Consider the following 27,148-nt stretch of genomic DNA (forward strand, 5'->3'; position numbering starts at 1 on the left):
GTGGGGTTAATCATTACAGCCTGGATGAAAATGATCTTAAGGTTAACATGAATGCTTATTTTTAATTCTGTATCCTCCACATCATAATTTCAGCATGAACTCTTAGTCCTCTTGTGCCTGCAGAAATGCATTACTACTAAAATGATCTATTGAAAATGTAATATAATATTGAAAAAGAGAGTAAATTGTCTCTGGAAACTTATTAATCGATCATTCTTTATATCACATTGCATCTTTTTATGGGGTGAGTCATCTTAGTGCTAGGTTAAGGACTCTGAGGATCATTAGCACAATGTGTCTGTGAATATATTGGAAGTTAAAAACTTAATTTTCCAGTACATTTTAAGTCTTAGAAGAAAAATACATAAAAACGTCAGAATGATTTTGAACTAGTGCAGGCCATTTGACCTTCTACCTAGTGTGGTAGTTAGTAGTTTGTTGTCCAAGGATCTCATCCATTTCTTTCTTAAAGGAGGCAAGAGTATCTGCTCAACGACATGACTGAGTAGCTTGTTCCACACTCCCACAATGTTTTGTGTGAAGACCTGCCTCCTATTCTCAGTTCTAAATGTTTACTGCGTTGTACACTTCTTTATTCAAGACTGAAAAAGTTCAGTTCTTTCAGCTTGTCAGTGTAGGACTTTCATTTTTAAGTTCTGGAATGAACCACCTAATTTCTTTTCTCTAGATAACAGTGCAGCAATATCTTCCTGTGACCAAAACTGTACAGAGTACACCAGTACCACTTGTTCACAAATGTTCTTTTTATGGAATTGGATCCTACAAAGCATGGGAATGCTTACCCACATTTCGAACAACGAAAGCCAAGTTTGAAACTGTGAAGAAGCAATATGAAAAAATTCAAAACCTTTGCCAAATGTAAAGAGTGAAGAGGAAAGCGTCATACGACTCTTTTCATGTTGAGTGTACGGTTCACATTACACTAAGTGGTATGGGTGAGAGCCAGCACATACGGAGTGGCACGAGAGACGTGTGAAACAGTTTAAGACGTACCATTGTGTGATACGTCCTGCTTCGTGCGTTGTGCGCTCTTACGTTTCGTGTAAGAAAATTTGTTTTTTAAACTTTTATGTACCCTAAAGGTGTTAAGAAAATTGACATTTTGCATGCATTTTTGTAATTACATAAAACGCAAATGAAGTGATTATTGTCCTGTACTTAGGTACTGTATGATTAATGATGTCTAGGTTGGTAAGCAGTGTTTTTTATTACTACAAAACACAAACCACAGTATGAATGTTAGTTATTATTGTTTCTTTTGTCATTTTTGGGTGAAAAAAAACAAAACTAGGGGGAGCATTTTTGGAGTCCGGAGCGGATTGTAATAATGGAATAATGGAAATAGGTTTTCTTAGAAATATTCGCTGTATGAACGGGTTTCTGGGAACGAATTAGTTTAATAAAAAGAGTAAAAAGAGCTAAGGGGTATTATAAACGTAGTTATGGTAGTACATTATACAGCATGTTACCCAATGTCCCCTGATTTGAATTCTGTGCTTTTAACTAGCATGTCCCAGCATTTAGTTAGCATTTTCTATTGATTCTCCATATTGTTTAGAAGAAGCTCTGTTTTCTGTTTTGTTTTCATTGTTTTTACTAACAAAATCCTCCAACATGGCAACGTTAAATGCCCTCTGCCAGGTGTTTGCCCAAATTTGATCTTTTTTTCAGTAGTTGCTTCTACAGTTCTGGCTAATCCTCCGAATTTGGTATCAACTGATTGCATGTGCACAGTTTGAGAACACATGTCATATTGTTCACTGTAAAATTTAGCAGACTAAAGTAAAGCCCAGAAAAACAGATGATTCTTTGATTAAGATCTGAACAGAAAAGTTGTAGGAGCTTTTTAAAAATGAGCAACGGAGTGTCCCAGAGTTAAGGTGCACCATTTTAAAGCTAATTTCTCAGGCCTTTATAAGTAAAGGATGTACATGTGGACCTGAATTAGAAGATCTTGGACAGCCCATAGAAACACATGCAGTCAGCAGATCAGAGAATTAATGAGAGATAATGTTGCAGTGATATTAACAGATCAAGAGAAGAACTTTGAATGCAGTTTGAAACTTAAAAGCAGTAAATGCGAAGCATACTGAATGCTTCCTTTTATTTTATCTGTTCTTAAGAGTTTCTTATGTCTGAGAAGCAAAGAAGATAGGAATTGAGTTTGAAACCTATTGAATATGATCAAATGAATATGTAAGACAGAGACATGAGCTTAATTCTTTGGGGGCACTCTTTGGCTTCAGTATTTCTTGTATCAATACACTGTGAAGCGACCATACAACAAGGACAGAAAGAAAAAACAATCTGCTTTTGTTCTGTTCTTGTAAAGTACGTTTTTCCTTTGAATCTGACATAAGTTTTATTAAACAGGTATAGAGAACACTGTATATTTCAGATATGGCATAATGTGTTGCCGGGGAGATGGCATTGTCATTGTGGTGTTTCTCCGGCCTATTGGAGTCTCTGTTATGATGGAACAAATAAAGGTAGTTTTATAGCCTTCATACCTTGATGTTGTACATACTGCAACAAGTTTGAGTAGGTTTCAGTAGCTGTGTCAGCCCGCGTAGGCTGCAAAGGAGCAGGTAAAGGTTTATTCCATGCCGAAAGGAGAAGAAATGAAACATAACTTTTCAGCTGTGGAGCATTCCTCAGGTGGGTGAGACACCACAGACTAAAACTTATGTTTCATTTCTTTTCCTTTCAGCATGGAATAAACCTTTACCTGTTCCCATACTGCAGTCAGGCCTCCTAATGACACTTCTTCAACTTAAGTGCTTGCGTACCCCAAAGAGACCTCATTAGATCCTCAGGACTTGACCCCAATAGATAGGCAATGGCTGCATCCAATTTGGAAAATCCTGTTCCAGTTCAGTTTCATGCATCTTTTCGTGCACCTTCGTTTATATTGTCAGTTAGAGATAGTTTATTGTTTATTTCATATTTATGACCCAACGACTTAATCTGTAGACCATCTTTTTTATTTGACTTGCTCAATACCGAGAGGTATTAAAAACATGGCAGTATGTTATAAATAGTATCACAGTATATTTTCAAGACATTTATTTTATACCACTAAGGCACTTAGAAGACATAAATGTGTACGTTGTGATCTTATTGTAGTAAATTTAATGTTATTAGCTGCTTTTTTCATACAAGTTTTTTTTATTCTATATTCAACTTTAGAATATATTCAGGTGAATTATGCAGATTTTGTTGCCTAGCTGTCTGCTTCATACTTTTAAATCTCTGCAGAGCCGGTGATATAACCTGGACTGGACACCAGTCCATCGCAGGTCACACACACAGACACAAACATGCACATACTTCTTGTGTGTGATCTTAAGTGAAGTGTGAATGTAAAAAAAAAAATATTTTTTCAGAGTATATTTCTGTAAAAACAGTTATGTTTCTGTATTACAAATACATACTGTACGACCATACAAGCTAGCGTTCTGAAGGGATGTACTCGTCTGAATCAGTAAAGTGACCCTGTCACTGTAGTACCTGACACAGCTTAGTTATCATATCCTTAAGCACTGATGGAATGTGATCTCAGTTTCACGTCTTAAGCTCTCTGGTGTCCATCAGTGACTTTCTTTGGGTTTGGGAACTATTTTTCCTTCTTGTTTGGTGTGTTCTTGAGATTTCATGCCACCTTTGAAAGGGGTGAGTGGTGGCATTTTTGCTGGAAGCCAAGGGTCAGTTGACAGAGCCTTATGATTTATTGGATGTTTTAGGAGCTGACTGAAATGGAAACATTATTTCAGGTTCTCACTGGACGTTAATAAAATACCTAGCCTTTATTTCATTTTTATTGCTATATATCGTTACTTTAGTTTACTTTCATGAACAAGAATTTATGTAAAACGCAAATAATGAAAAAGTAGACTGTGGGCCACACCACTATTAATAAAAATTGACTCTCAGATATTGGAACCCAGAGGGGCTTTGGCAATGATTGGTTGACATAGACATGCATTTATTATAATAATAGCATACCCTACCCTGACTGAAATTCTTCTGTCATTTGGAAGTTATTATTTAAAGGTTAGCGAGCTTTTTCAAGCAACTTTAGGTTAGGTTAAGCCAAAAATCTTTCTGCTTGTCCTGGTATATCTGTCTCAACTGTATCTTTTTGTATTCCTGTGCTCCCCATGTTATTTTTAACCTTGTCATATCTGGAATAGTTTAATCTAAATGCTGTTTTAGAAAGACTGCTTTCTTAATTATTTATCCACTGCTGTTGCCAAGTGCTTCAGAATCATATAGGTCTAATATGGAGGGCTGAGGGGAGGGTGGTTCTGCCTTTTAAATTCATTGTATAAGCATAGTTTTCTCGGAAAAGACAGAAAACCAATTGTGGAATATGGAATTGTTAGAAATAATCTTTACTAACCAGGATTTGTTTTTGAGAATTATGTTGTGCTTCCTGTAGTTCTTTTCAGAATTTATTCAACTAGATATGTATACATTCTTACTAGAAATGTCAGTGGATGAGCCATCTGATTTAATTATATGTGAGTATTATTTAAATATATATTTATTCCACCTGTCAAACGGAGCAGGTCCAGCTGTTTGAAGTTGCTGCTAAATCCCTAACGAAATAATAAATAATAAGTAGGCTGTGCCTGAAGTGTTGCAGGTTAGAGTGCAAGGTCTGCTTTGACTAGTTTGATTTTCTAAGAGGTTCATCTCGTCTTTCCCTTTTGATTATACATTGTCCACTTAATGCACACGTGTAGCTAGGGCTGTTTCCTGGGTTGTCAATTTTGCTGAAGTGTTGCTTGATCAGAGTATACGACTTTTGAATGACAAAAGGACTTTTGTTTATTTTGGGTGCGTACCTACGAGCTTTGTGAAGGTATGAAAGAGTTTTATATATTATCCGTTTAATCGTAGTTCAATATAAAAATGCCCAGGGGTCTATGTATCTGTATTGTTTATAAAAAAACATAGCAATAAGAGTAAAGTACGTTACAGACCAGCAAATTCAGATATGAATTTTAAAGGTGTCTTATACGATGAAATCGGGGATGCATGTGTAAAGGAAGAAGTGTTTGCTTTTAAATTAGGAGATTTTAAATTTCCTGATAAAGATTAGGGAAAAAAACGTCAGCCTCTGTCAGCCTAGATCTCAAATTTGGTTGAATGTCAGTACAGTGTTAGTAAAGGCAATGTTATGGGAGTATGTGAAAATTGAGCTAGTGGCCATTCCTATAGTTCCTTTGATACGTATGTTATAGGAGGGTTACCCCTTTTCAGCTCTGAAGAAAAATGTATTTTTAAAAAACGTTTAAAACTTTGAAAGAAAGTGTGGCACTGCCATAATGATTGACAACTGTAGTCTCTGGAACTATGATTGACGATTGAGCACTCTGGAACCAAAATTTAATGATTAAATTTGGGCACAGTGGGTAATAAAGTTTTTTTTATGAGATGGGAAGCAAAGTGTAACATCATGCTATATATCATATTTCAATTGGGGTCTTTAATCCCAAGATAAACACATTTGTGTTAAAAAAAGCTTTTTTTTTGCCTTTTTTAATGTCATTATTTTGTTTTTTAAAAAATGATTCCGATGAGTGTCAAGGAAATTGTGAATAAAAGCGTTTGAAATTGGAAGCATGTCTTTAAGTAGATCATTTATTGTGTGACCTTGGTTGTGTTAAATACTTTTTTTATTATTTAAGTGTTAAATAGTGCCAACTGCTGTCAATCTTGATCTAATACCAGCTTGGTACAACCCCCTCGCTCCAAAAAGATATTTTATCATTTCACAATTCTTAGTTTGGGTGCCCCAGAGGTTTTCAGATTTTTTTTATCTGCTCCTTTAATTCACCGCCATATTTATGTCAAACTAATTATTGTGCAGGTAAAGGAAAAACAAATATATTTTCCTGCGTTTAATTACATTTATAGGGAGAAACAAACATCCTGACCTCAAATAACCCATGTAGCCTCCAATAGTGAATGAGGAAAATGGTGTAAGCCCAGATTTATTGAACTTTTTTAGGTTCTGTTTCTATTTTCTTTTTCTGCTTTTTCAAGTTTGTACAGCTTCCCACTGTTATCAGTCAAGGAAGAAAAAGATAAACAACACAGGATGTGATCAACAGGTACATGGCATTCATCTAACTGCATTGGCCATGACCACAGTCTTGAAGGTTCGCACTGGTGCATGAACTTGCCAGTATATCACTGTGCCCACCAGACCATTCTGTGATTACTCCCACATGCTTAATTCCTTCAGTTGTTCCATGTGTTTGGAAGTTGCTGAGTTAATTCTTATCTATAATACCTGCTGGATCAGGGTCAGGGATGGCTACCCCTGATATGAAGTGCATTCCTGCTACAGCTGACTATAGAAAGATAATAGAAGAAACATTATCGCCACTGGTGACTTCTTTATACCTTTTCCCACGGGAAATATCTGCACATGTACCATTTCTGCACCTGAATGTATGCAGGTTTTTCATGTGAAGTACATTTTTTTCATTCCTTATGTACAAAGATTTGAAAAGTATTTGAAACACCACCAAAAATGCAGTGCAAATTATTTTAAGTATTTGGATATTGGAATTTAAATTTAAAATGAATAGGATCCGGAGTTACATTAGCACTGTACGCCTAATAATTTAATATGTGTATTTAAAACAGAACCCAATTCTAACAAAGTAAGCAATCTATCAAAAGACATATTTGCATTGTTATCAAGAAATTGCTTTCTTTGCCCTAATTGGAATAGAACATATCCTACAAATGTAGTAGAAAATAGTTGTTTCCCCCATGTAACTTTCTGTCTCAGGAATTGAGAAAGATCTGAAAATAATTTTATCCAGAGTTAGATTAATGTTATGACGCCCTTGTGCTTTAAACTCAGCTTTATAGTACCTACGCCACATAATTTTTTACCCGGCAGCACACAGCTAAGAAAATCCCTTGATGACACACTGTAACTCTATTTAATCATGAAAAGTCTGTTTTACAATTATGTTGAGGTTTTAGATTCTGTGACTAAAAATCTGTATTGATATCAATTCATCTAGTTTATCACACACATAAAAAGCAAGGTTCCTAACTTTTGAAAGTTCTGAAAAGCCACAGAACTGGAAAAGAGATTGTAGGAGGTATAACATATAACATTAAGACATATCTTAATACCCCATTATAGATAACCTCTCAAGCTTAAGATTTTTCCATAAAATTGCCTTTACTAATGTTGTGCCAATTTTCGTTCAAACCTGAGATGTATGGTGACATTTTCACAATCTTTATTGATTTGACACGGAATGACCCACCTTTTCCATAGTTGCCCTGTGGCTGTTTTTCAGACCTCTGTCTCAAGTAATGAAATTATTGTATAATGAAAAAAGATTGTTTTTCCAAGAAAGGAGCTCTTGAGAGATAAATGACATGCCTTTTTCTCAATTTACTTTACATTTATACGAACTTCTGTTTTCCTTGAAAAATATTTGAAGTCAGGAAATATTCTCAGTTTTTATGTTAGTGTAATCCTATTTAAAAAAAAATGTAATCTGATTTTGTGTGTACTATGCATGTGTAGATCCTGGTCACCAGAGCTTAAAATATACACTTTTTCTTAAGACCACTGACCTGTTACCACCTGTTCTAAGGCTATAGCTGGCTTTAATGAAAAATAAATAAGGAGTACCTGTGTGTCAGTGCAGGATGGGCTGATGACCCAAAGAATACTGAGGGGAATTATAACAATCTTCTCTTCACAGACACCAAAAAACAATCTGCACACCACTTCTGCAGCTTCAAGAATAATCCAATTCTCAGTCAACACTTTAAGCCTCCATAGGAAAATAAAACCTTGGCGATTCTTTTGATTAAAAGAATTGCCATGAGATTGCATCACATTTGTTCCGTCAGGTTTATGACCTGCACATTCAGATTTACTGGACAGGCTCAGAGTTGGGTGTCATCCAGTGTAAATTTGATCAGGAAGAAGCTCCACTGTGCTGGAGATCACTTTGTCACATAGTAATGTCCTAGAAAACTTGGGTCGTTTCAGCTTTGTTCAGGGATAAAAAAAAACAAAAAAAAACTGAAATCTTTCCAACTACATTTTTTCCAGTAGGCTTGCAATCCTGAACATTTTGAAAAGCCTAATGTTCTTAAATACTTTTTCTCTGAGGAGTCTGAACAGATGTTATCAATGATTTAGTCCTGTTCTTTTTGTAACAGGCAAGGTCCAGTTGTTTATATTTTTGTACTGTAAATTCGATTTGTTTTATAAGGACTTCCATCTCCCTTGGCAGTGTTGAATAATTTTATAAAACCAGATATTCAGAACAAGAGTCTCATTTTGAGTAATTCAGATGAGTGCCACATCCCTGGGGTTATAGTGTAGAACATCCCAGCTCTCCTTGTGTGTGTTTTAGCTTTAATGTCTCTCTCCTTCAGGTAGAAAGAAATTTCTCAATCCCATCTAGGATCTCTTTCAAAAGGATCTGCAGCTTAAAGGATATACTGCTAGGTAGTCCCGGGGTGTGATAAAAGTGTTGGAAGTCATTCAGATGGTTTTTATCATTTGACATATTTTATATATCAGTGCATTGCACTGTGCTTCATATCAAATGTATTTGAGTTGCTTATCATTGATCTCCTGCACTGTTTAGTTTGCACATTCTGCTGCTCCACTGTTATATACCGTATGTAGGTGTGCTGGATCCTCTGAAGCTTTTGAACATGCTTATTATAACACGTGGAACTAGTTCCCAACTTGGGAAAAGAAGAGAGCACCATGACTTCAGATGACCATAGGTACAAGCAGTCGGGCACTAGTTGATTTTGTAGACGCCAGTGTGATTCTCATTTCCATTGACATGCACAAGAGAGGATTTAATGGAGACATGCTTTAGATTTGTGTTATCCTTATGAAATATTAATCTGTATTTTCTAAAATATATAATAACAACAGCACAAAAATACAAGACCTTCTTAAAAATGCATTACATTAGACATTAGAAAGTTTCTTGCATATATTAAACATTACTATTTATTCATGTATGCTTTCAGTAAAATAACTTATAGAGATTTTGGATGTTTATTAAACCTAATTGTCCATTCACAGATGACCTTGATGTACTTACCTCACTTTGACTTCTCCATGAGCATTAGTAATGAGAGTTGATTTGGCACAGTTGATGAGATAATTTAACCTGTAGAATGTCAAGCCTGGTGGAAATAAAGAAAATCACAAATAGGAATCAATGTGCTCTGCTTTTGAAGAGAACAACATCTTTGAGCCTTTGGTATGTTGAAGGTGTCACCTCAGGTGGATCAAGGGTTTGTGTAGACGACCCTGATGGTTGTCCAAAAGTGTGATGTGCAGAACGATAAATTTGTTATTATGCACAACAAATCAGTGGATAGGGAAGTCCAAGTGATACAGTCTGGGCAGGAGTATTAGATCGCTGCTGACCTCTGTTTACAGTGATTGATGGTAACCCGACTTAACAGCAATATTGTGTTCCTACAGTCTCATCTTGATGTTAAAACATTCCAGTAGGAAAACGCATGTCATCATGCTACTTATGTTATAATGACTTTCTTTCAGGATGATAGCTATGCCTTGGATGTCCCACTGCAAAACTTGAGAACCATTGAAAATTTGTAGGCATATACAGTATGAGATTGTGTGTGGCATCTAGGGCTCAGAGACCAGTGAAGAGGTATTGCTTGTTCAAGGTTTATGAGGCACATTGGGTAGAATCCCACTAAACACCATCTGTAACTTGCTGCAAACACAGATGTACGGTGACAGTGCATCTGTACTTGACAATGTCACAGATGTACAATTTATATTGCTTCCAGTGGTGGCCAAACACAATAGTAGCCAGTGAGTTTCACAGTAGAGCCCCTGTTGATAACAAATGTTAAGAAATTTACCTTATCAATGTTATCAATGTTTGTTCAATAAAATGTCAGTGCACCTGCCAGGAAAAGCCAGTTGCCTGACAACTTTATGAATCTGTTACAATTAGAAGTGATTCATTTCTTTGCTAATCATTATATTTAAACTTACATTCCTTGATGAAAGAGACACAATGTTTTAAGTCTAACTTTTGTAAAGTGTGTATAGTGACGAACCAGTCTGTTCCATTTCCTTTTTCTTGTCTTTTTTTTGCTTAACTTCTCTTCCATTCTGACTGCTTTGCAGAGAGAATAATACTGTTTAAGATATATTGCTGACAGATTCTCGAGCCAGCAAAAATATAAATCACAATGTTTTTTGCACTTGTGTGACATGATTAGGTTGAAGATCTTTGTGCTTTTCTTCTTTTATAATCATTTTCCAGAAATCATGCCAAACCTTTTATCTGCATTGCTGCTTGAAAATAGCAAGGCCTCTCTGTAAATCACAGCAAATGTACAGGAAAAAAATACAGAAGAAGCTTTCTTGACAGTTAAAATGTTTCGCATATGCTTATATTGACCAGTTTATGAGCATAATGTAGCCACTGGCCCTGTAATTATTGCTGGGTAATACAGGCTTTGAAAATCCTTAAGTGTAGCATCATGACTCAGTTAAGAAGTATTCTATTCCTTCACATTTTATTGAAATGTCACCCTCTAGGTGAAAGCTTTCTGTTTTTCAAGTCGATTATAAAACTCTTACATAGCTGTGATTTTTTAAAATTTGTTAGAGATCGGTGAACCCCATACTTTGTATTTTTATTTAATTACACAGAAAATCATTTTAAGCCATTGTCCATGGGGTGGGTTATATTAAAAAGGCATGCGTTTTTAAATAGCTTTTCAGTATTTTATGATAATAATTGTAACATTAAAGGTATTTATTTTTTAAAAATGAAGACATTACTCTTAGTCAAAGTTTCTCTGAAGCTATCCATTTGTTTATGGGTATACATATTCTATGATTGTCTAATTGCATTAGTTTGCTGTGGACCAGTTCTAGATGGCTTTATAAACTGACTTAGTTTGCCCTGCATTTGATATCTGCCTGACTGAAATACATTGTAACAAGTAATAGGTTTATTCCATGCTGAAAAGAGAGGAAAGAAGACACAATGTTTCGGCCGCGGAGCCTTCTATATTTGTAAATAGTTTTAAAGATTTAGATTGTTATAGTTTACTAAATGTTCTGCGTTCCTAAATATTTTCAAAATATTTTCACAAAAACCCTGTACATCTAAAACCCTTTTATTCACCTTGTGCAGAACTTACTGCACAAATATTTTTACAACACAATTTCTACTTTGTAAAATAAGTAATGTGTGAAATATCCCACCATGTTTTTAATAGAATACATTTTTAGCAGATGCTGACCAATGACTTGATCTTATGATAATGAGGTTTTCAACACAGTCTAAAAGAAGACATGAACCTGAACTTGATATGGCCCCATCTACTTTAGTGTCTTAAAATGGACCCTGCTTGACCCATGACAACAGCAGCCTCTGACCTTCTGGTGTTGGGCTTTGGGAACAGTACATTGATTTATTTCAGAGTAGCTGGAAGTCGGCAAAGGTTAATGAAAGTGTCCTTATGTTTGCTGTTCTATAACATTTGTCTGAGCTCTTCGGAGAAACTGAACATAATACAGCCTTGAATGAAAAACTATCTGGGTTCGTCATTGCTGGATTTTGAGGGCGTGGAGAGACAAATGGCAAAATGACTTTTTGACCACTTTCAGGAAAGTGCAGTTCTGTCAGCCGTAATGAGTAAGCGATGGCTGTAATGGAAGTGAAATGCAATCAAAAGTGAAAAGCGAAAATAAACATCACAGCTTGACAGCATTGTATTTAGTAAATGTTAATGTCTCCCAACACATCTGGGAGCAGATTTGGTTTTTGGTTGAACACCAAAGAAATTTAAATGGCAGGAAGATGTAGCCTCTAGCATTATATTTAGTGCTGCTTGGAGAGCATTACTAATTTAGCTCTCATTTCCTATTCGGATTACATTAAGGTCACAAACCATAACATATGAGTTCTCCTAGGAGAAATGCTATAACTGTGTTAGAAACTGGTTTGCATGCTAATAGGTTTTATTACTTTAGATATGTCAGTTTTTAAAGTTTAATATTAAAAATCCTTTGAGGTAAATTTGACTGTAGTGTGTTTTTCTAAGCATGTAGTGTTACATTCAGTTTGTTTATTTTTTTCAAAACACATTTATGAGTCGCAGATTAATTGTATTGAATAAAATCAGCCATATCTCAGTCTTCAGTGAACAATAAGAAAAAGTACTGTTGCTTATTGTAAGGGCTTGTTGTGTTAAGAATTTAGAGACGATGGTCAACACCTAGCTAGTGTCAACGTTTACAGTTCTCGGGAGCTTTAAAGCAGGCGGAAACAATGTGTGGAAGATGAGATATCCACAGAGTTGTCCAGTATGTGGTCTCTGCAACACATTGATCAAATGAATTGGTAAAAGAATTACAATGTGGGCAAAGCCTGGAACAAGCCCTGCGAGCCCTGCCCGACGCCTGCTAATATTAACTAGCTAATATTATTCACCAAAGGCTAAAGAGCAAAAACATGAACACGAGATGAGACAGCAGCAGTGTGGTCCAGAAGGCAAAGAGCAGGGATGGGCTCTAAAGGTCAAGTATTCGGTTTCTTTCAAGAATCAGTGAAGTTCACTCTAATAGCGTAACCTTAAAGAAAACATGTGAAGAGAATACCTGTCAAACATCAAAAGTAAATAACAGTAAATAACAATAACATCTGATTTTGCCAATCCCAGGTTGAAAAAAATAATTTAATTAAAGTTAATGAAAAACCCATCTCCCTATTCTAAATATGCATCCACTAACCATGGGAGGCCGTTTTTAACATAGGGATTTTCTATACAGAAAATCAGAGTTTAACTAAAGTAAGTAAGAGAGTGGCGAGGTCTCTTAATGTTAAAATACTCAACTTGTATCTGATATCAAAGGCTGAATGGAACAAGGGTCTCTCACCTAGCACGCACTTTCTTCCGTCTTTCTGTCTCTTCCCACGTCCTTCTCTCCGTCTTCTGTGGCCTTTTATGCTGTTTGCCTGAACTGTTGATGACCCTTATTCTTTTACCAATTCATTTGATCAATGTGTTGCAGAGACCACATACTGGACAACTCTGTGGATATCTCATCTTCCACACATTGTTTCCGCCTGCTTTAAAGCTCCCGAGAACTGTAAACGTTGACACTAGCTAGGTGTTGACCATCGTCTCTAAATTCTACCAAGTTATGTACTGCGGCATATTCCAGGAACTGGGAGTAGAGAGCTGTGCACGTACCCATGCAGTCGTTGTTGTGGGTGAGCTCAAATCCGGGGAAGCAGAGGCAGTTGTAGGAGCCCACAGTGTTCTTACAGGTGCCATTTCCACAGGGCTGACGATAGCCTTTAAATCTCCTCACTCTGTAATTTTTAGATCATTTGTCTCCTTTGTCTCATCATAAATATTTTTTGAGAAATGAGAGAAGGAGTGCTGCATTAAGAATATTAGCAGAGGGGAATCAAGGACCAGGAGTTTGGTGACTGAAATTCATTCTTGAGTGTGTCTTTTTGGTGTTCTGAAATTGCAGATCTGTCCTTAGGATGGTCTCCTGCATTTTTAATTTTTAAATTAAAACGTGAGCTAGGATTACTTTGGTATTGTGACTTCTATGTTTGCATTTTTAAATTAAGAACAGATTAATTCCAATACACAGATGCATCGGATATGTCTTTTTTCTTTTAATTAGTCTAATAGTCTGTTTCTTGTAGGTTTGCATTTACTGGTTCATTTTAATTATTTTGAATAGGAGAGGATTTAACATTCTTATCTTTTATTCTTATCCTCTTACTGAATACGTTTTGTAATCCTTACCTGACCTATGTTAAGGTGAGTTCTTCTATCCTGCTTTTCAAGCCTACCTGTATTTGGCAGTTGTATTCAATAAGAGATCAATGTGAAACATTTTTGCAAAGCTTTATTAATGCTGATTATTTTCTATGAGGAGAGTATGGCTGATTATTTAAGGATGAGAAGATGTTTAATCCTCTGAAACTCCGAAGTGGGTCCATTGATTGGCCTTTAATAAATTGAAGTGAGTCATTCTGTGGGGAAAAGTGAGCTTAATGCAGCAATTTGCAGACTTGTAAATTTAAAACACAAGAGGCGATAAACCATTACAGCAATAAAAATGACACAATTACCAGACAATTTGAAATTACTAATAGCTGGGCCTGTTTGCATCTGGTGATCGAGTTCTCCACAGTACTGTATATACTCAAACAAAATAGTGTTAACTAATGGACATTTCATGTTGAGAAAGTGTCTAGTAATGCAGGGATTTAATCATTATACCTTCCTGTAAAGTGTCTTGAAGAATTATACAGTAGCAGCAGTGATGTTAATACAGGTCTCAAATGGCACACAAGGCATAACTTCCAGGAAGATGCATATGTGTTTCTTTCTTAGGTTAAATGTCAGGTAAGATATTCACTTCAACTTAAAATATTTTTTTAAGTTTAGTTTTATTTGTAGCACAAGTTATTTGATAATCCAAACAAGGTTATGGCAAACAGCATTCAGTAAACTTCTAATTACGATAGCAGTATTCTGAGTCATCTTGGTGACTGCAGCATACTTTGACATCTACAAAACTGTTTATAAGTTTATAAAGCTAAAAGGAGAGAACAATCTTCCAACTTGAAAATCATTTTGCCTCAAGAGATAGTATACAGTAATTCAATCTACTTTTCTCAGAGACATCTGTCTTTTTAAAAAATGATAAATCTTCTAATTTTCTCATTTCTAATTTTAATTTCTTTTTCCACAGGTGTGAATATTTTTCATTTGTATTTGCATTACTATTGGAAAATGTTTAGTTACAGTATGTATACCATGAAGTTATGACAGGATCATTAGTAAGACCTTTTGACTATACTGTATTAAGACTGGTTTCTAATAAACCTTTGCTGTCGGTGTACATTCCAGTACTTAATTTCTTTATAATCAAACTGTGAAAGTTTTTGGCATACTTTTTGTATTAAGCCATAATCATTAGGTATAATTAGTACAAGGTAGGTACAATGGGTGAGTCCAATTGATATGGCCTGAGGGATTATTCTTAAACTCAAGAGTCTTCAGTCTCTTGTATGGGCCATTCCATGCTAATGGACTGTAAAGAAGTGGTCATTTATATAAATTTAGAAGGCTGCAGTTATTTATTCAAGGTAATGTAATTCTTTAGTATTGCATTGCATCACTGTACAGAGTAACTAGATTTGCAGCACAGAACATTTTGTATCTATTAATTGTTCGCATTTTGTTGACATAAATTAATGAGTGGCTGAATTGAACGTGAATACCTAATGGCACTTTAAAACATTTTTCATACTTTAATGTAATGGAAAGGGATAGAAATACCACATAATTGTAGAAAACAGAATAAATTGCTTGCCTAAATGGCTTCTCTTTTGTAAAATTAGTTAAGGGGGGAATTAAGAGTTAAATAGATCTTAAGTAATAATAGTCATCCCTGACACCAGCTTGAATACACACTATTTAGAAAAAAGTTAAATCATAAAACATGCTCCCAGTTGTCAGCTGAGCAAGGTCATGAGAATTTTCTTTGAACAGTTTGATGGGAATTTGGGGAGTGGAGAAATAAAAAAGCAGTTTAAACTACAAACTTACATAACACAAACTGCTGTGTGAAGTTACAGTGTGTTCTGCAGTTCAGAACTGTGCAGTCAGCCTTCTCAGTTCCCTACATTGACTACCCTGAATACACACAGAAGTGGATATTGGTATTTATCAGAAAGTATATAATTATTGTATATCCTTTTAATAATGCCACCTTTTGGTATTTCTGCAGACAAAACTCTCAGAAATGAGTTCCAACATGGAAGAGCGACAAACCTTGCTTTGTAGGATTGAAAATGGCAGTTAAATATTTCCACAATATACAGTGTTTGACAACTATCACTCCTTTTCCTAAGTTTAAACTGAGTGTCTCCAATGCATAATACTTGAAAGGTTCATTCAGTTGTGCTCTGTCACTTGGTTAATCCCCGTCACAGGCGGCTAGGAAAAGGGTTTGAACCCGTCATGCTTGGATCATACAAGTATAACCTGCTCTTGGGCAAGTGCTTCTTCCAGTTGTGTCAGTCAAGGAGCTCCTACTATTCCGTTCTTGAGAGTCATCAAGAAAAACATCTAGTGTCTCCATTAGGTTAGGGCTGCTTATCTGAATGGATAACTGTGAGCTGTTATTCCTTAATGTCTTATTCCTCTCTGTTTATCAAATCCAATTCCACTGGTGCCAGAATGTTTCTTCAGAGTGAGGTACAGACAAATAGTAACCAGATCGTGCATCCATTCCCAACATGCAGCCTCTGTATATGCATCATTCAGTATTTTGTATCTCAGCATTGTTATTTTAATTACGATATGGTTTAGATTAAACTAGTCTTTCCCTCATTCTATTTTTAGCTTAAGAATTTGAGCAGCCTGGATTTGCGTCACATCTCGGAGTTGAATAACGAAACCGTCATTGAAGTGGTGAGGAAATGCACGAGTTTGAGTTCACTTAACCTCTGCCTGAACTGGAGCATCAATGACAGGTAAAAACGTTTCTTAGCTTATTTGAAAACTGTCATCGCTGTGAATGTACGCTCTGCAACCTCAAAGCTGTGATAGTATTCCATGAGTGGGGAAAACAAGAGTGTTTAATGCCATAATCTAGCCACCATGAAGTCAATATCTTGCACTTCTGAATGTAAGGTTAGCTCAGCTTTCGTTATACTTCAAGTTATTCTAGGGAAAACTTTTATTTTTTCCTGGATGCTTTTGTATCCCTACAGTGTATAATATGACAGGAGTAGTATGCAGAACACACAAGGTATCTTGTTTCTTAATGGTTCTGTGAGGTGTTTTTCTCATGGGGTGGCATGAGAATGCAATAGTTAGCAGGTTCAGTTCCTGGTGTTTATATGCTCTCCCTATGGTTGAGTAGGTTTTTGCCAGGTGCTTGAGTTTCCTCCCCCATTCCAAAGACATACTGGTAGGTTATTTGGATTCTGGAAAAATGAGCTCTGGCGCGAGTGTGTGCATGTCTGTGTCTGTGTGTGCCCTGCGATGGACACTGGTGTCCTGTCCAGGGTGTGTCCTGGCTTGCGGCCGCTGCCTGCCGCGAGGGACACTGGCTCCTCCGCAGCCCTGTAGGAAAGGGATGGATGGTAATGGGTGCTAACAGGCTGCAGCTGCTGTGGCAGGTAGTTTGTGGAATGTGGTAAGGAGAACACTAAGGCGGACCTGTAAATTGATTAGAAGCCCTTTGGAGAAAGTGTAGTGGTTTCCTTGAAAACAGTTACTTATCCCCCACCACATCCTTGAGTTTCCTTACAGATTTAAAATGCACAGAGCTGAGAGACTAACCTTGATATTTGTTTAACACAGCAGCGAAGCTATTTTTTCATTAAATTAATTCTTTGCTTTGCCTTCCAAGGACTTATAATCACTTGTATTTCAGTTATATTGGTTTGGTCAGACTTTTAATGGTTTAGATGAATGCTAGAGATGCAGTTACAAACTATGTGATGAAACTATGACCTTGCAGATGCTCTAATTGAGATGGCAGTCATTATTCTTCAATATGCAGACACATAAGTAGTGTCCGGGTTTGCAGATGGTTTTCTTTTGCAAATTCTTTGTGGAGGACAGTGTCTGAAAGAAACTGGACCGATTTCTTCGGCTGTATAATAGTCCTTTGATCTTCTGTTCTTCAGGTTTCAAGAGAAATTCAAATGTGAGCCAGAAGCAGTTAACACGGAAATAGCCACATATGGCATTTAAATAATCTGAGTATTGAAATTTACAGATCTAATATCATGAATACAAAATAACTATTTTTACCTTACACTGATCATAGCATTTCCATTTTTTTGCATGTTTGTGTTGAAACCAATTTCCTTTTGGAATTATTGTTGAATATTTCCAATGTCACAGCTGGAATTTGTTGACTGCTTTTTCTTTACTCTTTTCTTTGATTACAAATTGAGTTTACTCCCGCATACACCCTGGCGTGTACAAAACATTTTTGGTTTCTGTTGACTAAGAAATGTACTTTAGAAAGTGTTTGCATTTTCAGCTTCACTACATTAAATATCAGTGCAGTGATTTTATTACAGGTTCTCTTGCTACTTCTAAACACGTTCCTACTGTGCTTAGGATAAAGGCTAATGTTAATTTTAAGAGATCATATATTTACTTCTTGGCTGTTATGATTTTGTTTTGACATTTCTAGAAAAAACAGTTTTACTTGTGGTATGACCACTGGCTAAAACCCAACTAAGGATAATAGCAAGTTTGCTGTTGAAAAAGAACAATAAGTTCTGTTTTCTTTGGCAAGCTTTCGTATAACAGTTTTTGGAAGGTTAAATGTACCCAACTGAAACTCTGTGTACACTTTTTCAAACAGGAATCTTTTGCAGATGGAAACAATATCATGAGTGACATTTGGAAAACTAAATGATATGCAACATGTCATTCCACTCCTTATTATTACTGAACGCTAACCCATTAAACTGTGCGAGTAGAATATTATGAGAGGTTGTAAGAGGCCTGTAGAAGATCACTTCCTCTTTGCATTTCTCTTTAATTTTTTAGAATGCAGTGGCTAAAGTCTTAATACACAATGAGGCAAGAGATTTGTGCCTGTTTGTTGATGTGTTTGCAGTAAAGATACGTGGTTTTAATGGTGCTGTCAAGATAGTATTGGATCATTGAAAGTGATATGCTTTGTGGTCTGGGATATGTTAAACGCAGGCATGTGACAATATGAAGTCATGGGGGGTATTCAGGTCCCAACTACCTACCCCCTAGTCATCTTCAAGGTAACAGAAAGGCACCCTTGATCAACAAATCAAAAGTAGCAGTCAGCTCTGTGTAATGACTCAATAGGTTACCTGAAGGATCCATTCCATATAACCAGTTTGACTGCTAACAAATAACTGCAGAAAGAATACAAGGCACTTCTGTAATGATGGATGGAGCTGTTTATTGTTGTCGAGTGCCCTCTCGCTTACCATAAGTTGATCACATGTTTACACCACACCCCTGCTCTACCTCTTGTGACAGCGACACAAAAGTCAGGATAACCTATTGATCTTTCAGACACAGTAAAACATATCCGCACACAGCAACTTCCGCCTTGCTTCAATTATATGGTTGAAGCAGAGCATGTTTTGAAGAAAAGTTGGGTAGATGATGGACTGGCATCCTGTCCAGGGTGTATCCTGGTTTGTGGCTGTTGCCTGCAGGGACCTCCGCAACCCTGTAGAAAATGGATGGATGGTAATTGGTGGTAAGAGGCTGCAGTTGCTGTGCCGGCTAGTTTTGTGGAATATGGTCGTGAAGTTTCTATTGCCACCATGTAACACAACCAGTCTAGCCAGGTGCTTTACAAATTGAAGGGCCCATGGCTTTGTGCAGTGTCTTTGTCATTTTGTTCCCTGTTGTTTGTCTTCCACTTGCGAGGACACTAAATATCACACCTTCTAGACAATGTGGAGAAGTAATAAAAAAGGCAAAAGGAATGCAGAGTGGATGTGCAGTTAGAGGTATAGCGTTTAAATCTATGCATGTTATGTTAGAATAGTACAATGCACTAGTTAGACCTCATTGAAAACATTGTGTTCAATTCTGGTTACTACGTACCAAAGAAGATGGAATCAGTGTGGCGAAGAGCGATCAGATACATTCCCAGGCTCAAAGGAATTTCCTAGTGGTTAAAAGATTTGAACCTTTTTAAGTCTTGAGCAGAGAAGAATAACTATGAGGAGACTTAATTCAAGTGCTCATAATTCTCTAAGGTATTGCCAAAGTCATTTCAATGCACTTCTTCTGGATTTCAAGGAAAATTAAGTGGAAATACATTTAAAACTTAGAATAGGAAGTACTTTTTTACACAGAGAATGGTAGAAAACTGAAACATGCTATGCAGCCATGTTATTGACCCCAATTGCCTGGCATCTTTCAAAACGAGATGAATTATCCACTTCAACCAAACAAGATGATTGGACCACATGGTCTCCTCTATACTGTTCAACTTTTAAGTTTGTAACCTAAATGTTCTTCGGTGTACTATAATGATCATTTATGAAGTGGGTGTCTGAATACATCTGACCTGAGCATATACTGTACATGCCAGGCATTAAAAAAGAGCAAAAATTTAACATGGCTGAAATTTGAAAATAAAATTGAATTTAAATCAAGGCAATTAATATAAATGATAGTGTAACTATGTAGTACTTTTAGCATTCTACTTAGAAATACAACTTAATTTCCTGCTTACCAAAGTTCCATCCTTTCCCTGGGTTTTATTAAAGTCATGGTGGGGAAATGGTGCCGCTCTCTGAGAATAACAAAGGAAAATAATACATAAATCACTGTTGCTTGACACCATCCTAATAATTATTATTTCAGCGGCTAAAATATAATCTCCGTACAGTACTAGAAATGATTATAACTCACTTTCCACAAAGCGTCTGGCAGCTCAATGTGCAATGCTCATTTGTAAGTTCCTTAATTCTTGATCCTAACCATCATGTCCTCTTCAGTAAATGTATTCAAGGCAGAGATTTTTCAGGCTAATGAACCTTTGGAACACAGTCCAGTCATTGGCATTGTGTAAAGCAATAATATGTCAATAAGAATTAAGGGGAATGTAAGTACATGCATTTAAAAAATATACATATATGGTGCTAGTATAAAAAAGAGTAAAGATAAACCATATCAGGTTTATAAAGGCATCAGGCAGTAAAAATAAGGTTGCAGTATGTATAATCTCACAACACATGACTTCTGAAGTTCATGATCAAAACCTAATTTGTTAAAAAAAAACACAGGACTGTCAAAACTTATAGAAAAACACCCCATTCCAATTAATGTCTGTTGTTAACCTGCAGTATTTTGGTGAACATTGTTACAGAGTATTCAGACAAACTGCTCTTTTAAATTTGACCTCATTGTTAAAGGTCTCTTCAGATGTTTTCCTAAGATATTCTAGTGTATTCTTTTCAATTTAGCTGTGTAATTTTGGATGCCATTTTATTGAACAGGAAAAACCTTATTTATCATGTTTGGTGCAGTGTTAACATAAATGGGATTTCAATTGGCTATTTCTTCTGCTAAATTCTGTTATATGTTGCTGTTTTGTTACAGTATATGGCAGACCTCAAGAAATATTGGGCAATTTTTCAATGAATTCCTGCTTTGTACTTTTAAATTTCTAAAGAGGTTAAATTTAGCAGGGATACCTCAATGGATCTTGGTAGGTTTTCAGAGTTTCTTTTACATTAATCAAATTCAGATTGATTCAATAAAAAAATATAAAATTTTCAGCTTCATTTTTGCAGTTTCTGATGCATAGGGTATTGAGTATTTGCAGGCCACCTGGGGTGATATAATTCCTGAGACCTGTTTTTATAAACTGATGCTGTGTATTGTATATGTGAATGTTCAAGAACCTGTGAACCAAATCACAAGCAGATAATCTGCTTTGCTTTTATGAATGTCACATCATAGAGGACTGTAGGGGAGAAAAGTGCAGCGCGCTCAAATGTCTCATCCCTCTTGAGAATTAGATTGGAAGATTACCTTCATCAGGAGTGATATATGCGCAACTTTTTAACCGTCTTTAGTATGCATGGCAACAGAGTAAAATCCCATAATCGACATCCCCTGGAGCTGTATAAATTTTGTCGTTTACTTAGCTCCACTCTTTGAAATCATTTTTAGAGACTAAGACTCAGAAAGACTTTTTTGCAGGCGGCACTTTTTAAAAAAAATCTTATAGTTCTACAGTTGAAGAAATAATGTGTCGCCCTCTCTGCCCATCCATACCTTCAGCAGACCGTTTAGTTGCAGGTGGGAACTGTCTGACACGCTTGTCATACTTTGTAATCTGCTGCTCGCTTTTGTGTTGGTGAGGAACATAGGTGAGAGTGGGCAGGGGCAGGTGTGCGTCTAAAGGAAAGGCAGCAGAACTCTCGGTCACTGCTGGCAAAGTGTACAGGTTTCCCTCCCCAAACACAGGGGTTACATTCCTGAAAACTGCAGCGGTTTGTAAATCCTAGAATTTCACAGATACAGGGAGTAGGATCACACCGCTTGCCTTACCCTCATCAACGGCTGACATAATGTGAGCTATAATTCATCATATGAAATAGAATTAATAGTAAAATTCTGTTTGCCTTGCATCCTGTGGCTTAAACATAGCAGGCGAATTGAATATGCTTGAGAGAACACTGAAATCAAGTGTACAAATGTGAAAAACATGCATTGAACACCCAGCTTGGTGGAGATTTGCTGATGAGTGAGGAAGGGAAAATGGCAACGTAGAGTTGCCAGATGTTGGCAGAGAAGCCAAGTGCCTGATAAAAGTTTTTGTGGGCAGAACCCAGTATGAGCAAGGGATTCCCAGGGCTGGGAAAGCTGGTACTCAACATGGACATTCTTTATGGGTGAATACCATGGTTGATGAGGGAAACCTGTAACTGAGAATAGGTTTCAAGATACTATATCAGTTTTTAGGGGTTTCCAATTTTTATTATTGGCAGACATTGCTGTCACTTTACAGCAACAGCACAAATGGCAAACCATACCTGATCCACTATTATGATTGTTTTTTTTGCTGTATTTTTATAGTTTTAATCATGACTTTCTATGCCCATTTCATGGGTTATAAAAATTATCCGGTGACATTTATTTGATAGCTCTGAAAAAAAATCAAGAAAATTGAAATGTTTTCAATTTTTAGATTCTGTGCTTTTTGTACTCTGCACTTGTATGTAGAATGTCTGCGATGAACATGTTTTTTATTTTTCAGTATTTGGCCTTCTCGGGTTTGGCTTCTTCCTTTTTCTTGTGATGAACAAGTCAAGTTGATCTTCTTTTGATTGATTCATGCTGGCTCCTAAACACCTGCACTATACAAACTTTTGCTGTAGTTCATAGAGGGCTGTAGGGGAGTTTGACTCTGCAGTGGACCAATCTTTGGTTATTACGTTACAAGAATTTTTCATATCAGATTATTTTTGTAGGCAAATTAATATTTACAAAATAGCACTGCTTTCCTGTCATTTGATTTTTTTTTTACCTCTTATGTTTTTAAGAAAATGAGTAGTAGAAGTGCTAATCACATTACTGGAGTAACAAGTCATGAAATAAGTGCAGGGCAAAAAATAGAACTAGGAAATCATGTAAACCCAACCCTTAAAACTTTTTTGTGAATATGATTTGAAGCTTATTCATGATCGAAGTATCTAGAATAGTGTTTCTTATTGATTTGCTTGTTAGAGTTGTATCTCTACCAAACTGCTGAAAGTTTTGCCCCCAGATGGTGTTCGATCACCATTTGAGAACAGCTGAAGCTACTGCTCTGGGCATAAGGGTCATCTAACTTGGGAATGAGCTTTAAAGGAGCCTGTTTTACTCTGCTGTAAATAACTAAAACTTAATGTGGTCACCAGAGGCTCCTACCTGGAGATATTCCTACTGCAGAAGATCTGAACTGGGCCTGAAACAACTTTTCAATTTTTCTAACAGTTTAACTGTTAGCTCTTAGATGAAACTGGTGCTTTGACCTCCGGAGATTACATCTCCAGGGTGCAAGAAGAAATAGAAGGCAACTGATGGAGGTGGAAGGAAAAGCAAAATCACATCGTTTTCAAATGTAATTTAAGAGTTGATGGGAACACATCTAAAAGCCATATTTTTATGCCCTCATTTTTTTTGGCTGGTGGGGGTACAGTACCTTGTAATTTCTCTATTGTGCCTCAAACACATATATTTTACAGTGTAAAGCATAGAACGATAACATATCTTACCATGCTCTTCAGCCCATGACCAGCAGTGTAATAAGCATCCTTTATCCTGCTCCTGTGGAACCTAAGAACAAATACTCCCAATCAAACCATTTCATCAAAAGAACACATATTAAATTGTATTGTACTTTCCCTTTTAGCCATTAAGTGTTTTTACAGCTCACCAAAGGTTAACCTCGTTTAACTTCTTGTGCTGTAAACGCAGCCTTAAAAAAATTTCAAATTACTGCCGTTCATCTTTGTACCACAACTCTTGACACCTTTGTCCGATAAAGACAGATCTACAAAGAAATATAGCTTGAACAGCTTTTTTCTCAAGTATAAATGTGTGATTATGTAATGACATGATTTCTTCTGCACTTAGCTCATGTCTGCTCCCATAATTTGTTCTGTACCATTACAGGTACAGGTTTAAACAATGCAAAATGCTTTTAATTAATGTTGAAGTTGGAAAAAAAAGAATGAGGAATTGTGAGTATGTTTATTGTCTGAAATCCATTAGTTTTTAGTTATGTTAGAAATTTTATTAGAATGTAACTTTAAAGTGTGGAACACGTATTATTGACAAAACAGAAAAACAGCTCAAAAGAACCTCTGTAAAATTGATCTGCCTATTTGTTTTTGATAAACTTTGAAACCGTATTTGAAAATGTATAATCAGGCAGACAACTGAAAGAAATCAGTAGTTTATTTTTCGTTTTCATAATGTAACATTGAAAAATGTCTAAATATGTAGAATAAATTGATTGGATCTTTCTGTAAGAGAGAAATTGGTTTTATGGAATTCTGCTGAGTAAGGAGCTGAATAGTATCTCTTCCCATCTCACTGGTATTCAGCATACTTTGAAGGAAATTAACAAAAAGATGTTGTTGATACAGTATTAAAATAAATAAATCTCATCTGTATGCAGCTTATGTCTAAGGATCGACCACAAAAGCTATAGTTATTAACATAACTACTGAGTGCATACAAAATTGCTTGTGATGAACTGTTTCCAAACTGGTTATTTCATCTAGAGTTTTTGTGATGGACTCAGAAAAATATTGGAAAAGATTTTTTCACTTTTACCAACTCTCTAAAGCTTTGCACATACATTGGTAAGAATACTTTTGTATGTACTGTAAGTACAGTAGAATGTAATGTATAGGTAATATATATAAATGGCACAAAAGATTTATTAAATACGAAATTTTTTGTTTTTGTAAAATCTTGGTTTAAAACTAGTGTTTGATACAAGACTGACATCCCAATTAGGGGACAAAAGTATTGGAGAACTCAATGAATTTTCATTCAAAGTTCATTTGGATTGTTGGACACTAATAAATGGAAAGAGAAGAACCACATCCCCTTAAATTTCAGGAACATTATTTTTTAGACTTCTTTCATCATAGTGAAAATACTTTGAAATGTGTAGCTTTAACAGTGAAACAACACTGACAGTCATTTGGGGGCTGGCAAGATTTTGAATTAAAAAGTGCTTGTATAGAAAATTAGAAGCCATTTCTTGCTGGTATAAAGGGTAATAAATTACAAAAGTAGTGGAATTCAAATAAAGAGATGTTTTATAGAATTCTATTGATTAAAAAAGAAGCTTTGATAAACAGCTTCCAAGGTGCCCTCGCCTATAAAAACCAGTAAATTCAGGAAGAGGTTTTTTTTTTTCATTGAAAGCTTGTTCTGCAAGGTTCCCTGGTTCGCTGGCACTATCCATTTAATAGGAAGCTTCCAGGATGTTGATGTATAAGTTACTTCCATTTTCAAATCAATTAAAAAGTGCAGCTGCTCACTTTCACTCAGTGTACATTTCCAACAAATATTCAGTTATATTTCATCATGGCAGTAATGTAACATTTATATAAAGTGACTTTCGTGGCAGATTTAAGAGTTGCCAATGGGTCTCCTGTTCGGTAGAGTAATTTCCTGCATGATTTGCTTTGAGTTCTATAATGTGTACATAGAAACAATGTGTGTAATATTATGTGCGATACAGAGTGTGGTATTTGCAGAATGGTGGGCACTTTCAAGTGCAGGTCATATCTTTGTGTTTTCAAAAATAAAGGTCACATCATTAGAACAGATGTTCTTCAACTCATCCAAAATGATTTTTAAAATTTAAGTATAGAATGAAATTTAATTCTTTACTTCCTAGTACTTTTAAAGGAAATTAGATATTTCTCATTAGTATACAGTATATGAAATAGTTTTCGGTGCTGGGAGGGGAGTGATGAAGTATTTAATTTTGCTTCAAAAACAGAGTGAAGAAATCCATAAAGAAAAAAAATCAGAATTGGCAGGATTTAAATTATTGAAACAAGCTTAAATCATTTATATTTTCTTATTTCATGTCATTTTGTACACTTATTTTCTTTATTTAAAAAATGTTTTGAAAAGATTTCTCAAAGAAAGTGTACAGAGGAAAGCAATTTGCATTCCTGTCAATCTAACTCCTGCTGGTCAGGCATCGTGCTGTCAACCCAGAGCATCAGTGATTTGCTCTCCCAACTCCTCTCGCACTTGGCCTTGAACAGGCTCTTGGAAAAGCTCGGTTTCTTCTTCGATTTGTTTAACAGGTGATAACCAAAGGCCAAAATAATTGTTTTACATTTATAATAAGACGCAACAAGTTACAAAAAATGATGTGGCCTGCTGTGGGACTATGGAGAGATGCGTCCCTACGTCACTATGATGTTTTAAAGTCCAATTCCCTCCACTTTAAAATAAATACATGCACATAAAGTTACAGTAAAGAAAAAGTTGCATAGCCATTACTTACGTAAACATTAAATGAAACTATTAAATAATGTTCAACAAGGACATGCATTTTTTGAAACTCAAATATGCTTTTTGTTACAGTAGTTTTTGACAGTTCTTATTTCCTCAGTCATTAAAGGAATTATACTGTGGGTACAGCTTCTGGTGTGGTCTTTTTTATTGCGCATTTTAACTTGAAAGTTTCGTAGCTTTTTGATGTTATTCATTTGTCTCATGGATGAAAGGGAAGAGAGCTGAAATTCTTCTGAACACCTGTGACAAACTGCTCTTAAGTGTTTGAGTTGATGAAGAGCTTTGTGGTGGCATCTGACAGATTTTTTTACAGCAAAATCTCATACCTTTTTGACAGAGTAATTTAAACCAGAAAATAAATATTCACGCACCCTTGCCTTGAGCCATTTCCCCCTGCCAAACATTCCCACCAAATCTTAATCACTTATGAAAATCACAAATTAGTGGGGTGATTGTGTTTAACATTTTGGGCTTTTATATA

The 27,148-nt window shown here is 35.9% G+C and overlaps 1 protein-coding gene across 1 annotated transcript in view; it reads left to right on the top strand.

The window, feature by feature from the left end:
* The window catches only part of fbxl17 (F-box and leucine-rich repeat protein 17), a 316,022-nt gene that overhangs the window by 100,972 nt on the left and 187,902 nt on the right, over window positions 1-27,148 (top strand). Inside the window, exon 7 of the mRNA XM_088911430.1 lies at window positions 16,489-16,619. Within this exon, the coding sequence (XP_088767556.1) occupies window positions 16,489-16,619 (131 nt within the window). The remainder of the gene's footprint in view (window positions 1-16,488; window positions 16,620-27,148) is intronic.

Source organism: Atractosteus spatula, chromosome 3 (genome assembly GCF_055471065.1).
Source record: "Atractosteus spatula isolate fAtrSpa1 chromosome 3, fAtrSpa1.hap1, whole genome shotgun sequence".
NCBI classification, from domain to species: domain Eukaryota; kingdom Metazoa; phylum Chordata; class Actinopteri; order Semionotiformes; family Lepisosteidae; genus Atractosteus; species Atractosteus spatula.